This window comes from Phaenicophaeus curvirostris, chromosome 7, assembly GCF_032191515.1.
Source record: "Phaenicophaeus curvirostris isolate KB17595 chromosome 7, BPBGC_Pcur_1.0, whole genome shotgun sequence".
Classification (NCBI taxonomy): Eukaryota; Metazoa; Chordata; class Aves; order Cuculiformes; family Cuculidae; genus Phaenicophaeus; species Phaenicophaeus curvirostris.
The window spans coordinates 11,920,819-11,937,859 of NC_091398.1; the positions used below are offsets into that span (position 1 = coordinate 11,920,819).

The 17,041-nt window shown below is 52.3% G+C and overlaps 1 protein-coding gene across 1 annotated transcript; it reads right to left on the minus strand.

Annotated features, from left to right (window-relative positions):
- Positions 1–241: 241 nt before the first annotated feature.
- On the minus strand, positions 242–16,790 carry ITGB2 (integrin subunit beta 2). The gene is made up of 16 exons (XM_069860837.1): positions 16,652–16,790; positions 7,604–7,670; positions 7,184–7,272; positions 6,705–6,888; positions 6,284–6,454; positions 5,793–6,034; positions 5,298–5,453; positions 5,003–5,098; positions 4,793–4,882; positions 4,319–4,459; positions 3,874–4,058; positions 2,859–3,103; positions 2,383–2,602; positions 2,012–2,217; positions 1,733–1,899; positions 242–1,440 (listed from the first exon to the last, which is right to left on the minus strand). The coding sequence occupies exons 2-16, from the start codon at positions 7,665–7,667 to the stop codon at positions 1,375–1,377; spliced, it is 2,322 nt and encodes a 773-aa protein (XP_069716938.1). The 5' UTR covers positions 7,668–7,670; positions 16,652–16,790; the 3' UTR covers positions 242–1,374.
- Positions 16,791–17,041: the final 251 nt, after the last annotated feature.

A 17,041-nucleotide genomic window follows, 5' to 3' on the forward strand; every position in this document is an offset into this window, starting at 1 on the left:
AGATGGACACGGACAAGGACTGGTTTGCATCATTTACTGAGTCAGTTTTGGCTTGCAGGGGAGCACATTTCAGGACATGAAAGGCAAAATAGTGTAGAAGACAGTTTGTTCTCTGGCCAGCATCTTTCCCAGGCATTGTCTTTATGAGAGATGCTGACAGCAATGACAGGATTTTGCTACAGTTTCTCAGATGAACACTTCAGCTGTACCCTTGCACCTCATTCTTAGCAAGACAGATCTATTTAATTTATATATTAATTTTTATTAACTTTAAACATCTTCAGAGAAGAAATGAAAATGTGACATACTATAGCTATACGCAAATTACTCCCAAACCTAAAGCAAATATGCAATTGTACCGCTGATTCACAGGAATGACCCCACAATATAAGAGCAATTAGCTGCCATGCACGGTCTGGAAAAGTGCTGAGCGGGAGGTGCTCCAGACTTTGGGAGGTTTTTAGCACACCAGGCCCTTGGCAGGTCAGATGCGCTCACAGAGCAGGGAAGAGATATAGCCTTGGGGGTGTGGAAGAAACTGTGGCTGAGCTCTGAGCCGCAGGCAATGTTTCACACGCTCAGCTTGCAGAACCCTAACTTGCTCAAGTTAGGTCTGAGAGGGGAGCGACACTGGGGAGCAGCTGATGATTTGGAAGAAAGATTCAATGCATGTCCCCTTGCTGGTCTTCGTCTCTGTGTACAAGTGCTCAGATCTGCCACGGCTGCCTCTGGAGAGGATGTCCCCTCCGAGCCTGACTTCCAGGTGTCCCCATCGCATCTATGTGCACATCCAGTCCTTCGGGACCATCACCTCACTGCGACTTCCAGAGCAGACTGCCAGCCTGGAGGACCCTCTATGTCCAACTCAGCAGCAAGTGCTTTAGAAACTAGTACAAACATAGTGGAGATCAGTGCAGCAGGGGAAGGCGTGGAGCAGCCTGGGAGCAGATCCTGCTAGAGCAGAGGGAAAATGGCAGTTTTGAAACCCTGGCTCCAAATCAAAGCTGGAAGCGCTCTGTGCAGTCAGCTGGTTTTGCAGCTTGGCATCCAAAGGTCCCACCAGAAGGCAAAGATCGCATCAAGAGCCGAGACAGGCAGTTACCAGTAGGGAAGCCATTGTGTGTGCCCAGTGGTGAGACCTGCCCTGCAAAGCTGTGGCTGTGTCCTTCTCACAGCTCCGCTGACCCAAGCCGCACCAGGAGTCAGGTGTGGAGAACCCCTCAGCCAGTGCCTGATGTGCTGATGGTGTTCACGAAGAAGGGAACAAACCAACAGGATAAAGAAGAGGAGGTGGGAGCCTTAGTTTGAGATTTCCTTAGCGTGGCATTTCCTTATTAAATGATGGGTCCCAGCACTGCTGGGCATTGCTCCACTTCATTCCCCATCAAACCTGGGGTTCACAACCGTGGTGGTGGCACTCTTGAAGAGAGGGTTATCAGCCTGGATGAAGAGAGGTGAGAGGCCTGTTGTTGTTGTGCTGTCCTGGATTTCCAGCAGAGTGTTACCCACTCCACCCTTCCCAATGGCGAGGGTGCAGACAGCATTGGTAGGAGACCCCACACGCTGATTCGGCCCCCTGTAAAATCCAGCCAGGCTGTGAAACCGGCCAGTGTGGGAGGCTCAGGTTTGCCACTGCTGCCTCTGGAGAGAATGACCCCTCCGAATCTGTGTGTCCCCATCCCATGGATGTGAGCATCCAGCCACACCCCACTGCTGCAGACATGCCTCCTACCTCATGCCACTTGGCCTTGGACCTCTCCTTCTCAAACCGGCGGTATTCCCGGCGGTCAAACAGCTCCATCAGGAGCCGCCAAATCAGCAGGAGCACCAGGCCGATGAGGAACACGCCAGCAATGGTGCTTCCCACGATCAGTGCAACATTGGGAGGCTCCGGGCACTCTGTGGGGCAGACGCTCGGTGTCCAGCTGCAGCCCCTGGCAAGGCAGTGCAGCTGCCATGGCAGAGCTGGCAGCCTGCCTGCAGACAGGCAGGAGGGGCAGGACTAGGGTACCTTTTTCAGGATCGACAGTGATGGTGTATACATCCAGGCCATCCTCCTGGACCATGTGGAAGGAGATCCAGCAGTTCTGGGAGTCCCTCTCTCTGCATTGCCTGCTTTCCCCCATCAACTTCGTGGTCTCCCGGATGTTGAGGCAGGCCTGGGAGCAGTTCTTCTCGAAGGGGCCACTATTGAAGGCCAAGCACTCTACACAGGAGCTGCAAAACAGATGTCCGCAGCTCAGCTCTGCACAGGCAGAGGTTCTCTCACCTGGCTTTGGCCACGGGTGGGCTCTGCCCAGGGAGTGCTTGCCTGCACCTGCCCAGGAGTTGGAGGTGATCCCCATCACCACCCTCCCAGCCAGCTCTGGGCACATCACTCACATGTGTTTGCTGCAAGGTGAGGTGCAGCTGGGGCACTCCTGACACAGGGGGGGCTGGTATCCCCCCCAGCACTGGCAGCGGTTGCAGTGGCAGGTCCCCCGGAGGCTGCACTCATGGCCCTTGTCATTCAAGCAGTCTGCCTTCGACTTCAGGCACTGGCAGGCACTGCCCTCGTAGCTGGACTCGCACTTGCATTCCCCACAGTCACATCTCCCATGGGCTGTGGGGGAAAACATATCAGACCAGGATCCTAGAGCCAGCCAGGTCCACCTCCCTCTGCCTGTGCTCGGAAAGCAACACCCACCCTGTGCTCTCCATGCCGCCCTCCATGGGATGGTCCTGTAGACAGGTGCAATCAGACCCAGGACCCCTAAACCCACTCATTTGGGCTTTGGCAGGGAAAGGCAACACCTCCCTGGGGATTTAATCTCTCTAGACAGTGACCCAGTGGAACACCCATCAGGCAGATGCATCACCTTTACCACTGCAGAGGAGGCCATTGTGAAATTCGCAGTTCGTGTTGTCACACTCGCAGAAAGTGCCATAGATCTGCCTGTCGGATGAATCGCTGGTGTGGCAGATGCACTGCCCACACACGCAGTCCCCCTGCCCAGAGCAGATGAGTGAGCTGTTGTCCTTCCGGCAGCTGCCCTCCAGCTCCATGCTGGTCCTGCCTTTGGTGTCACACTCGCAGTTCTTCCCCATGTAGCCCGAATTGCAACTGTCATCAAAGGAGAGGAGTGAGCCTTGCTCAGCACCAACAAGAAATTCTGGGGGGTGGGGGTAGGGGACCCAGACCTCAGACAAAGAGGAGCAAATATGGGACAGCCTTGCCAAAATCCAACCACAGCATGTTGATGCTAACTCGGAGCTGGAGCAGGGCAACTGACTGGGAGGAAACCTCAGAAATGCTGCTTTTCCCCTGGTCGTATTTGCAATACCAAACAGCTGCCCTGAAATTGTTGTATTTATAATTTCCAACCCTTATCAAGGAGACCTGAGTGTTTCCCGAGGAAACCCAGTCTTTTCCTCTCTGTCACCAAGGGGCCACAAAGCAATAATTGGACTTAAAGACCTGCACGAATCGCAGCCCAGAAGTAGGATTTTTGAGAGATTTCTACAGAAATCTGTGTCTGTTCAGTGGGTGGGTTGGTGGACGGTTGGATAGTTGGATGTATGGGTGGGTGGGTGGATGCCCTCAGGAAAACAGCAGAGACTCCAGGAACAGAAAAAATCTCATTGTGTGCCCTGCCTCCGTGAACATAATCTGCCTCTCTGAATAAGAAAGTTGGTGCAAAGCTGCAGAGCCAGGCTATGACCGATAAACATGTGCACCCCTCTGCTGAGCCCCATGTTCTCCAGGTGCAGATGTTTTTTTTGAGGAACTGAGCATACAAGCAGCTGGCGCTCAGCTTGGCCTAACAGTCCTCTGCCAGAAGCTCCCCAGTTCTGTCAGCATTTGAAATAGTGTTTTGGAGGGACAGCCTGTACCTGCAGATCCCACAGACAACGCTGCCTTTCCCACTGCAGTCAGTTGGGTTGGGTTTCTCATTGCAGCTGCAGTTGCAGTTGCTGTCCAGGTGGACAGTGAGGGTATCTGTGAAGCCCAGTGGCCGGATGGTGAAGGACTGGCTTTTGATGCATTCCCTGGCCATGATTTTCACTTTAAAGGTGACCTAGAAAGTGCAGAGTGAGAAAGGGAAGGGCCACAGGCCATCAGGCAGCTTCAGCAATCAGAAGGTGATATCGGCTCCAGGCTGAGCACAGGCACATCCAGTGCAATGGAGGATCCCCCCACCCCACAGCATTTCAGACACTCTTGGCATTAAATTCATGTAAGCAGAAAGCCTGGGATAACAGGCTGTGTTCTTGTTAGACAGGATGGGCATCAGCAACCATAAGAGCTGTGATATGTTCCTGGTACAGAGGAATATACCTCATCGTTGATCTTGACATTGTCACACTTCCCTCTTGCTTCATTCAAAGTTTCCTTGCCATTACCACAAAAGGAGTCGTATTTGACATCCAGGACTTCTGGCAGGGGGGAATGGTCCAGGATGATCCGCGAGGAGAGGTTCTGCAGGGAAATGGTGGAGAAAGAGCCATCAGTCCAAGAGGAGACCAAAGCAAGGGGGCGTGGGGTTGCATGTCAGGGCTTCTCTCCAGCCTAGGGGATGGGGCAGGGAGCACCCCAGGCTGGGGTCGGTCTCAGTCACCTGAAGAAAGGCAGGTGATAGATAGCATTGGAGAGGTGGGAACCTCTTGCTTGCTGTGGTCAGAGGGGCTCAGCATGTCCTGTACACAAAACCCTGGTCCCAGCTGCTCTCTAATGTTGAGGACACACAATGAGAACCTTTCCCTCCTCTGAGCCCTGCCAAAAAGGTGAAATACAGCCTCTTCCCGCACTTACATTGTAGGCCTCCTGGATGAGTTCAATGATGTTGCTGGAGTCCTCCTTCAGCTCTCCCACTGCTGATTTTGGGATCATCTCACTGAGTTTCTGCCAACAGAGAGTAAAGAGATGAGGGTCCCCACTGTTTGACAATGAGTCGGGGGCAGTGGCAGGACACCACAGCTGTTCCTGTCCTGGGTAGGGGCAGGAGGCACCTGGTCTCCTTACCTTGTACACATCTACCATCTTACTGGTGACAGCAAAAATGGGCTGAATGTTGTTCTCGGTAAGTTTCTGGACCAGCTGGCCGACAGATGGGTAGTCCTAGGTGGGGATAGGGATGCTGTGCTCAGCACAATCGCCACCACTAGCAGAAGGGTGGATAGTCTAGTTTGACAGTCCAAATTACGGTCATTATGGTGACCCCATCGTCTCAGCAACAGGCTTTTTATGTGGCTTGTTTTTAACATCTCGGGGAGCAAGGCTGAGGGTGCAGAGCTGCTGAGCAGCACTGAGTACTTACAAACTCATTGCTTTTTTTGTACATGTTGTCCTCCAAGTGGCACTGGCCATCATTAGGGGTTAAGATGGCCGCGAGCTTGCCGTCACCGGCAAAGTGGAAGCCGTCATCAGTAGCATACACCAGCAAGCGGGTCACATTACGCCAGCCGATCAAGTCCTGCAGACAATATGAAGACTTGTGCCTGACTAGGGCTGGGAATATGGTGCCAGCAGGTGTAGTATGGCCCTAGCCAAAGTCTTGTGTCAATGCAGGACAGGAGGCAGAAGGGAGGTGGGTTACAGGAGATCAGGGCCAGGAAGTCTGGGTTAGGATGCTCTCTTGTACCCTCCCACAAGTAACCTGCCCCACTGCCGCATCAGGACTTGTACACAATGGGCTTCCACAGTCTACTTGAAGAGGGGCAGAACCACCTCCCAAGGGATGGTGCCTAAGCATGAGTCACAGCCCTCATGCCTGCCCACAGCTGCTAGCAGCAGGGCAGATGCAGGGACTCACCCCGCACACCGCTGCCTGCATCATGGCATCCAGCCCTCCCTCTGGGGCATCCAGGTTCCCAGAGATGAACTGCTTCCCCACTTCACTCTCAAACTTCTTGGCATCATCAGTCAGTGAGAGGATGTGCTTGAAGGCGAAGGGAGGCTGGCATTTCTCGTCCTTCTTGGGGCAGGGGTTCTGCAGCTTCTCAGGGTGTGTGTTCACAAAGGGCAGCACCGTCTTGTCCACAAAGGAGCCAAACCCTACGGCATCCAGGACCACAGCATCAGACGCAGGGGCAGGCAGGGACTGGCAAGTGTCTCCATGGCACAGGGCGTGGACAATCTGCTGGCCACTGTGTACATGTCCACATCCCTTGCCCTGGCACACTCCAGCCTGGCAGAGGCTGTTGCTGAGAGGTCATGCTGCCTTCTGCCTGCCCTGCTCCAGCCCCACTGCTCTTCCCAGCAGCAAAAAGCTGTGCTGTGGTCCTGTGCTGGACACAGGCTCACCTATGCGTCGAGAAGGGGTGGTGCTCTCCAGTGCCTTGAGCAGCTCCCCTCCCAGCTTCTTCACCTTCTCCAGGTCATCCAGCATGGAGTAGGAGAGGTCCATGAGGTAGTAGAGATCAATGGGGTACCCCATGGCACGGCGAAACTTCACCTCAAATACAGCGGGCTGGCCTGTGGGACAGAAATGCTGGGATCAGCTGCCATGCTGAGGCTAACATCTTACCCCATCACCCACCCTCTGCTGGGATCCTCCTCCTTTTTCAGAAGAAAATGGGAGGAAATGGGGGCTGCAATGCATTGCCAAATCCCAGCTCAGCATGGAGGTTAGCCCTGCTGCCTGCCCTGCCCTTTGGGTGGTGCTAGTCCCCAGCTGAGCCTGGTGGAGAGCAGAAGGGCTTTGGGAACAGCAGGAAGACCGTACCTATCCTCAGTTTCAGGTGCATCTCCTGGGGTGTCAGCTGTATTTCATCGCTTAAAGGACTGTCCTGTGTCCTCGTAATGTTGTTGACTGGAAACTCAATTTCATCGCGCGGGCACCCCCTCTGCTGCAGCTGCTCTACGGTGTCACAGCGGATGGAGTCTGGCTCACCGGCTTTGGTGAAACTCTGTATTGCAATATCAGCAGGAAAAAATCAGAGGAGCAGGACGTGGTCAGGCTTATTAGAAGGTGACCAAGGTCCTTTGAGAGCTGGTCTCCAGGGCATGGATAGAGAAAGGAAGGTTGAGGGGTCCTATCTGTCAGCTCCTTTATGGTCTCATCCACTGGGCAGGGCCTGAAACATCCCCACGATGCAGTGTCCTCACTCCACCACAAGCAGAGCCAGGCAGGCAGGATGATGATCCTGCTGCAAGTTAGGTGATTGCTGGGGGCTGACAGCACGGGAGGCTGCGTGAACCTACCAGCTGCTTGCACCAGGCACAGCCAGGACCAGACTGGATGCAGTCCGTGCACGTCCCCACCTTGATCTTGGGGCACTCCATGGCAAAGGCTGAAATGGAGAGAAGGCAGAGTTGGTATGGGGGGTACTCAAAGAAGGCCGGTCAGCAGTGGTGGCAGCCACAGGGTGCCCAGAACAGGGCACTCTTGCTTTTCTGAGTCCACTCTGGCTATAAACCCCATACTGGGGCCCCTGGCAGGGTCCTTACTTGCCTCACTGTGTCTCAGCTGGGCTGGCTTGTGTTAACTGTGGTATCTGGCCCTTGCACGCCTCTCAGTGCCATGTTCCCACCACTGTTGGGCAGCATTTAGGTTCCCACCCTATTTCACTGCTCATGCAAGGCACCAGGGAAAGGCAGAGAGGAAAAGCAGGTCCAGCTCACCTGTTGTCACCAGCAGAAGCATCCAAGTCACTGCCGGCAGCTGAAGACAGCAGTCACCGGACATTTTCTGCAAGACAAAAAGCATCTCTGTAACTGCCTGTAGCGTGGCAGCTGCAGGAATGGAGCTCTTGAACCCTATAGAAAGCGTCTGCAGAAGAGTGTGGCCCCACTGGGACGTGTCCTTCCTGCAGCCAACGCACTTCAGACAGAGCCCAAGAATGTGACCCTGACACAGTCCAGGGAGTTGGGCGTCCAGGGCCAGGGCAGCCACCCTGCGTGTGTAGGCTGACTCAGGACTGGTGCTCATGTGCTCCTACAAGAGTAAGCTGGTTTCCAATAAACATAGCTTTTGGACTATGTAGGGAAGTCAGCAGAGCGGGAACTGGCACTGTATTGCTACACATGCTGAGGAGCCGCTGCAAAGCTTGGTGTAGTGTTTGTCCAGACTCCTCTACCTATACAATTATATTAATGTAACATCAGAAAATCTCAAGCACTGCATTCAGTTTTTACTAGATAAGATAATTTTTAGCTTCTACATTGAGCTATGGAAATTGTATCAAAATTAACAAGAGGATCATTTCTATTAAGTAACTAGTATGGGATATGTAGAAAAATAAATCTATTACTACTTGCTTTACATTTAAGTGATTCATCAATGAAATGAAATATTCTATGTAGTGAACTGATATAAGTTTTCCTGCTGAGGGTTGCCAACATCACAGCCCGAGTGACTGACATGCTAGGAGAGCTGCAGTCCCATCTCCAAGGGAAGTGGAGATGCTGGCTTGCGCTGCGTGCAGAGGTCCAGCCTCCCGGGGTGGCAACCCTTGCACAATATGTAGGGTGAGGAAGAAGGATGGGGTGTTGGAGTCAGACACACGCAGGGCAGGGGGCCAGGACACATTGCCGTGGGTGGGGGGCTCTGACCCCAGAGCTGGGGTAATGGCTGCACATTTCTTACCAGTGTGCAAGGAAGGACTCCCAAGTAAATAATCCAAACCCCACAAACCTTTGCTATCCTTAATTATACCTATGTTTGGGAGCATGATTGACACTCTGTTCTTCACAAGTACATTCTCACAGGGCTTGTTCTAGCTGCTTAGACTACTCGCTTTTTGCCTCAAAGCACATTTCCTGATCCTAGCCATTTAGGCCATCCATAAAGTTGGCTAAATCACTCTCAGGGAGCAGTTTTTCATTGTTCTTCCCGTAATGTCAATGAGATCATGTTCATTAACATTGTCAGTTCTCTTAACGCCACAGCACAGTCCAGGGATAAAACACAACAGAGTTGTAGCCTTGCAACATGGACACAAATGGGGAAGTGAGTAAGGAGGAATCTGTTAAGAGCAGAAAAGGGAATAAGAAAACATGAAGGAACAAAATACATTGCCCTTTTTAGCAGTATTAGACACAGCATCCGAAAACCAGGTCATATGGTTTGAAATAGCTCTGACACTGCCCTGAGCAAGAGAATCACAGAATCGCAGAATCACTAGGTTGGAAAAGACCTCCAGGATCATCGAGTCCAACCATTCCTACCAACCACTAAACCATGTCCCTGAGCACCTCATCCACCCATCCTTTAAATACCTCCAGGGATGGGGACTCAACCACCTCCCTGGGCAGCCTCTGTCCAATGACCCTTTCTGTGAAAATTTTTATTTCTGATGTCCAGCCTGAACCTCCCCTGGCAGAGCTTGAGGCCATTCCCTCTTGTCCTGTCCCCTGTCACTTGGGAGAAGAGTCCAGCTCCCTCCTCTCTACAATCTCACAGAATCACAGAATCACAGAATCACAGAATAACCAGGTTGGAAGAGACCCACCGGATCATCGAGTCCAACCGTTCCTATCAAACACTAAACCATATCCCTCAGCACCTCATCCACCCGTCCCTTAAACACCTCCAGGGAAGGTGACTCAGCCACCTCCCTGGGCAGCCTGTTCCAGTGCCCAATGACCCTTTCTGTGACATTTTTTTTCCTAATGTCCAGCCTAAATATCCCCTGGCGGAGCTTGAGGCCATTCCCTCTTGTCCTGTCCCCTGGCACTTGGGAGAAGAGGCCAGCACCCTCCTCTCTACAACCTCCTTTCGGGTAGTTGTAGAGAGCAATGAGGTCACCCCTCAGCCTCCTCTTCTCCAGGCTAAACAACCCCAGCTCTCTCAGCCGCTCCTCATAAGGCCTGTTCTCCAGCCCCCTCACCAGCTTTGTTGCTCTTCTCTGGGCTCACTCCAGAGCCTCAACATCCTTCTTGTGGTGAGGGGCCCAGAACTGAACACAGGATTCGAGGAGCGGTCTCACCAGTGCCGAGTACAGAGGGAGGATCACGGCTGGTCACGCCGTTTCTGATACAAGCCAAGATGCCATTGGCCTTCTTGGCCACCTGGGCCACTGCTGGCTCATATTCAGTCGGTTGTCAACCAACACACCCAGGTCCCTCTCCTCCAGGCAGCTTTCTAGACAGACTTCTCCTAGTCTGTAGCACTACATAGGGTTGTTGTGCCCCAAGTGCAGGACCCGGCACTTGGCCTTGTTAATCCTCATGCCATTGGACTCAGCCCAGTGGTCCAGCCTGTCCAGATCCCTTTGCAGAGCTTCTCTACCCTCCAGCAGATCGACACTTCCACCCAGCTTAGTGTTGTCCGCAAACTTGCTAAGGGTGCACTCGATGCCTTCATCCAGGTCATTGATAAAGACATTGAACAGGGCTGGACCCAGCACTGAGCCCTGGGGAACCTCACTTGTCACTGGCCTCCAGCTGGAGTTAATTCCATTTCCCACCACTCTCTGGGCCCGGCCATCCAACCAGTTTTCCACCTAGGAGAGTGTGCGCCTGTCCAGGCCAGAGGCTGATGGTTTCTGAAGCAGAATGCTGTGAGAAACTGTGTCAAAGGCTTTACTGAAGTCCAGGAAGATACATCCACAGCCTTTCCCTCATCCAGCAGCCAAGTCACTTTGTCATAGAAGGTGATCAGGTTAGTTTGGCAAGACCTGCCTTTCATGAACCCATGTTGACTGGGCCTGATCACCCAGTTCTCTTGCATGTGCTTCATGATAGCACTCAAGATCACCTGTTCCATGACTTTCCCTGGCACTGAGGTCAGACTGACAGGCCTGTAGTTCCCTGGGTCCTCCCTGCGACCCTTGTTGTAGATGGGCACAGCATCAGCCAGTCTCCAGTCCAGTGGGACTTCCCCAGTCTTCCAGGACTGTTGGAAGATGATGGAAAGGGGTTTGGCCAGCACATCCGCCAGCTCCTTCAGTACCCTAGGGTGAATCCCATCCGGCCCCATAGACTTGTGGGTGTCTAGTTGGGCTAGCAAGGCTCTGACCACCTCCTCTTGGACCACGGGAGCCTCATTATGCTCCTCTAGCTCCTGGGTTTGTACACAGACGGAACGACCCTCCTTACAAGTAAAGACTGAGGCAAAGAAGGCATTAAGTACCTCAGCCTTTTCCTCATCCCCTGTCACTGTTGTTCCTTCTGCGTCCAATAGGGACTGTATGGTCTCCCTGGTCCTCCTTTTATTATTTATATATTTATAGAAAGATTTTTTGTTATCTTTCACAGACTTTGCCAATCTGATTTCTAGTTGAGCCTTAGCCCTTCTGATTTTTTCTCTACACAATCTCACTTCCCTCCTGTAGTCCACCCAAGAGGCCCGTCCCCTCTTCCAGAGCCCATAAACGTTCCTCCTCTTCTTGATATCTCTCAAGATCTCTCTGTTCAACCAAGCCGGCTTTTTCCCCTGCTGGCTTTTTTCCGGAGTGTGGGGATGGCTTCTCCTGAGCTGCTAGGATTTCCTTTTTGAAGAGCTCCCAGCCCTCATGGCCTCCCTTGCCCTTAAGTACTGTTTCCCATAAGACTTTGACAACCAGCCTTCTGAAGAGTTCAGAGTCTGCCCTCTGGAAATTTAATGCTACTGGCCTGCTAACCACCCTCTTCACTTTATCTAGAACAGAAAACCCTATCATCTCATGATCCTTTTGTCCTAGGCGTCCACCTACTGCCACATCCCCCTCAAGGCCTTCTCTGTTCACAAACAGCAGGTCCAGGAGGTCACCATCCCTTGTTGGTTCATTCACCAGCTGTGCAAGGAAGTTGTCTTCCACGCACTCCAGGAACCTCCTAGACTGCTTCCTTTCTGCTCTATTGTACTTCCAGCAGATATCAGGAAGATTGAAGTCTCCCACAAGAATGAGAGGCATCGATCTAGAGATCGACCGCAGCTGTTTATAGACGAGCTCATCAGCTGCTTCTCCTTGGCTGGGTGCTCTGTAACAGACTCCCATCACAAAATCTACCTTCTGGTGGCCTCCTCTGATTTTGACCCACAGGCACTCCACCTCCTGATCACCACAATCCATCTCGATGGAGTCCAAGTCCTCCCTTACAAAGAGGGCTACCCCGCCTCCTCTCCTACCCTTCCTATCCCGCCTGAAAAGTTTATACCCCACCATATCTGTACTCCAGTTATATGAGTCGTCCCACCACGTTTCCGTGATGGCAACAATATCATAGGCTCCTTGCCCTACGACAGATTCCAGCTCTTCCTTCTTATTCCCCATGCTGCATGCATTGGTGTAAATGCACTTCAGCTGAGCTGCTGAGCCTTCAGCCCTCTTAGAGGGAACAGAGTTCGTTCCCAACTGCCTGGTAACTGGAGTATCTAACACCAGAGTGTCTGCATCTCCCTTAGCACCCCGAGGTGTGTTCTCCCCCACTTTCTGTGTGGTGAGGTACTGGTGGTCCTTACCCGCGCACCCTCTCCCAATCGCCAATTCCCTACGTCCAGGCTCATTCATGTCTAGCCTGGTCTCAACCCCCTCCCCCTTCATATATAGTTTAAAGCTCAATTTATGAGCTTGGCTAGGTTTCTAGCAAGGGCTTTAGCCCCCCTAGGAGACCCATGTGTCCCGCCCTTAGCGAGAAAGCCTGGGGGTGCGTGAGCCACCCCATGATCAAAAAAGCCAAAGCCCCTCTCCTCGCACCAGGCTCGGAGCCAGGTATTAATTGAATTCTTCATCCTGGCTTCCCGCTCCTCTCTATTTAGCATTGGGATGGAGCAGAATACTACTTGTGCCCCAGAGCCCTCCATCATTCTCCCAATGGCCCTGAAGCCATTCTTGATGGTTTTGGCCAGTGTCAGTCCAACCTGAGAGGTCCTCCAAGAGCAACGTCACACTCCGAGACACAGCTGGCTCCTTTGTGGCCACATCTGCTTTACTCTTGGCTTGTATTCATGCTCTTGTTATTGATCACTGCTTGCATCTGCTTCACTGCATGTGTCTGGTTAAACAGTAGAGTCCTGGGGATGCTGAAAACAGTGGGATCTCGTATATCTGTAAACCACCCCAAAACATGGGCCCAAGGAAACACACTTTTGCCCAGCAAGAGCTGCCACTGCTGGCAGGAGGGAGGAGCCCCTCCTGCCGTTGTTTCCCTTAGCACTCAGCATAACATCCCAAATGGGCCTAAGAAGGCTCTAGCTATTCTACAAGCTAGAACTTCCCACACAGGCTGTGGGGACCAAACCCATGGGCTGGATGCGCTCTTGCTATCCCACGTACCCAGTGTTTCCAAGTGTTTAATTCCTGCTGTCATGCCAAGGCATGGAGTGGCAATGAGGTAGACCAAAGCTCTGTGAGTTCCTCATCCTTGCTGGAGGTCATAGGTTCCTGCTTACAGGCTCATCTTGAAAACTGAGCAAGTTTCCAGTTAAAACTGGATTTTAAAAAAGCTCCTCGAGTCCAGAAATAAAGTGGGAACCTCAACACATACCCAGCTCTGGCTGCTATTGAAATTTGTATGATAGAGTTCATTTTTGGGGCTGGATTTGGATGCTTTTCTTATTCCCAAAGTTGCTTCTTTCCCTGGTTACAGCAATGCAAAGCACACTTAAGTGCCAGGGGACAGCAGCAGCAGAAAGCTCATGACCTCTTTTCTTCTGCTGTGGAGGGAAATTATTCACTGGTATGTGGGTGGATGACTATGTATGTGACGTAGGGTGACTTTCAAAGAGTGTAAATGTGGCTTTTTCTTTTGTCTGCCTCCTTATGGTGTTCAGAGGAGCGCATAGCAGATTTTCAGTCTGATTCTCTGCATTAGCAGGGCCCAGATATGTGCCTCACCATTCCTCCAGTGATTCCTTTGGCTCAGTCTCAGACTTGCACTGCCATCACCAGTCCTGGGTGCTCTCCTCCTGGCTGTGCTGGAATACTGGGGGGTTTGCCTCTCTTTCATAAATTAAGGCAAGCAGAGAGATGCACACTGTCCAACCTCTTGCCCTGGTGTGAAGGGCTGGAACCGCAGAGCTTTACAACCACCATCATCCCATCGAGGGGAGAAGGCTGCACCCCAAGACCAGAGTCCTCATAGAATCATAGATTAATTTGGTTGGAAAAGACCTTTGAGATCACTGAGTCTAACCATTGATCTCCTTTGCCTTGACTTGTAAGCTTCTCATCACATGCCACAGATGGCTCAGGACCAGGGTTGTGCTTCACCAGGAGCCCTTTGTAGAAGTTGCTGGGGTATTCCATCTACGGACCATCTGTGAAATGAAACTGTGCAAGCAGCCTCAGGGAAGGTGCATGAGGAAAGGGCTGGGTGCTGTCCTGCACACAGGCAGGGAGCAAAGCAGGGTCTGACCAGCCTTTCAGGGTGCTGGACATGCTGAGTGGTGTCGGGGGAAGACAGCAGGCTGCTGTGCAGCATGGGAGTGTGAGCTGGGATTTACAAACAGGGCTGAATGGGAAGTGTTGATGCTAGCAGCAACCTCTTTGCTATAAATAAGACGAGTGCTCAACAACAGAGTTGGGTCTTGCAGCCTGTTAGCTGCAACCTCCCCTCAGCACTTCACTAAATACCCATTTGCTTGCAAAATAGGAGGCTGTGCTCTCATGCCTAGCATTGCAGGAGGACTCCTGGAGCTTCTGCACCATCCACCTGCAACACTGAGCGTCAGTGATAGTGCCTTGCTGCCCCTGGACTCTTCTTCCACGCTCCCAAGCATCCCTGGTGCTACGTCACCACCATGCTGTGACACAGACGCAGGGTATTGCACCCAGCAGTGCTTCTTGTCCCCTCCTCTGGGTGGGTGGTAACTGAGCAGAGCTGGGTACAGCATGGATGGGAGAGGGGATGTTGCTTGGCTTGTGGCCATTTCTTCCATCACTTGGTTGTGTGATGCAGATAGCTCCCACCAAGGCTACGATCCTCTCTGGGTAGAGTATCACACTCAGTGTCTGTGTGTATGTATATAAATATTTACATATATAAAAATTACAGAAAAAAGATTAAAAAAAATATAAATATATTAAAGTATTTAAAATATCTATATAAAGAATACATATATTCCTATGTCATATTATCAGAAATAGGTATATATTTTATATGTATTTCCTTCCAGCAGCCTCCAGTGCCTGTAGAGGATGGGATGTAAGGAATGAGCATTATCCCATGTGCACTGAGCACCTGGCCCTTGATGTCCCTTTGCGGAGTGTTGAGGTCCCTGGGTGGCAGTGGGACCCTGGCTCTGCCCTAGGAAGACAGGGGGTTATGCTTCTAGGTCTCCCTGGTTCAGAGCCCTGCATTGGTGGGAAGGCGCTGCTTCACCAGCTATCATGCTCAGAGTAGTCTGGGATGTTTAGGAGCAGAGAAGCCATTTCTTGCATCTCATCTCTGGTGGGCACCATCCCTTGGCTGATCTCAGTAGGGATGCTGCGACAGCAGCAGATTCCTGGGCTTAAGCAGGGATCCAGGGACCTGCCCAGGGGCACAGCCTGTCCCTTGGAGCTGGCAGAGCTCAGGCTTTGTGGGAGCAAAGGAGAGATCCCCCATCACCATTAGCCCTGCGATGACTCAAATATGTCTTTCTCTGGGAAAATAAATCACCCTGTACTGTGCACTCCAGCACACTGAGATCACTTGCAACGACAAGCACTGGGTGAGGACAGAAAAAGTGCAAAGCCACTGTGTGAAGCAGGATGTAACAGCCGATACAGCAAAATGCACCATTCAAAGCCTTCCCACACCTTGCAGAAGGCGCATATCGGTGTCTGTGCTGGCTGCAGGGTGAGATGTCACCGCAAGTGTTTTAACGTTTGCTTTTTGCCTGCCTGGGAGGCTGGGAGCTGTGGCTGCAGCACTGGAAAAAGCACCAGAACCAAAAGCCCTGTTATTTTCCCTGGCATCTAGGCTGTGTCCCACATTTTGTCTGCACCCAAGAGCCACGGGAGTTCTGGAAGGAGCTGCTCTGACCAGGGTTAGCCTGCCCACAGCCTCTGCCAGTCTCCCTGCCACTGCCAGGCATTTTCAATGGTCACCAGCAGAGTATTTGATGTGTACAGCACACAGAAAGATGGAGGAGAAGAGTGTGGTTCTCACTCCCTCTCCTAGCCCTTCTCCCAGACCCACAGTGGTGCAGGGACCACCAGGAAGACCCTGTGCCAGCGTGGTGGCAGTGACACTGCGTTGAGCCCACGCAGTAGCCATCCCCATTGCCCTTCCGCCACTCTGCGGCACTGGTTCCTTCTTCCCCTCTGAGCCTCACATCCTCAGCTGGCAGTGGGTGCTTGTACAGGATCCCCAGAGGAAGAATGGGATCCTGAGCAGGGAGCTGGGTTTGCCTGGCTGCCGGCCAGGCACGCAGACAGCGGGACCACGCTGCACCCTCTTGGCCCAGCTTTCCAGGCCTGCAGGGCAGCAAGGAAAGGATTGTGTGAGGTCTGATTCCCTCCCCCGCGAATAACCACCTGCAGTTCCAGGATCAAGCCTACCTCCAAAAGCAAAACCATAACAGATCAGGCAAGCTGCTTTTGCAAAGGCTGTGTAGACCGATCGCCGTGCCCTGCTGCACATGGAGACACTGCACCAAGCTCCCTGAAGCCCATCTAAGGACTCAAGCAGTGAGTGGCTGGATCAAGAACTATAAAACAAATCCACTGAAAACACCAGAGCTATTGAAACTGCCTTGTTATCTGGCTGACTCCTCCCCAAAAGGAAGACCAGAAGCAAAAAACCCAGAGGTGTTGTACTTGCCTTGCATCAAGCCCTCTCCTCTGTCTTGTGAGTGGGCTGGGATGAGGATGGTCTCAAATTCTCAAGCTTGGCTGGAAAAAACAGACAGGCGTTGGGACCTATGCGACGCACCCCAATCCTTCCTTCCTTCCTACTTACGGTCTCGTCTGGGGCAGAAATGAGGAAGTCAGAGTGGTGGCTGTAGAAGGGCGTGTTCCTCTTCCAAAACCCAACCAGCCCCACTCACATTGGCCAAAGCATCTTTCCCTCCATGGCTGGGGCTGATCTCCCTGGGCTCCCCAGCGGGTCTGTAGCCCTCCTGCTTCACCTGGCAAAGGGACCCAACTCAAAACTTGTCCTTTTTGCCCCAGTTTTAACTTTTCACAGCACTACTTAGGGCCAGCCCATTCC

Coding starts and splice junctions, on each gene's coding strand:
- ITGB2 (XM_069860837.1), bottom strand. CDS start 7,667: ATGTCCGGTGACTGCTGTCTTCAGCTGCCGGCAGTGACTTGGATGCTT. Junction 4,460..4,792: donor TCATCCAGGAGGCCTACAAT/GTAAGTGCGGGA, acceptor ATTTCCCTGCAG/AACCTCTCCTCGCGGATCAT. Junction 1,900..2,011: donor CACTGTCGATCCTGAAAAAG/GTACCCTAGTCC, acceptor TCTGCCCCACAG/AGTGCCCGGAGCCTCCCAAT.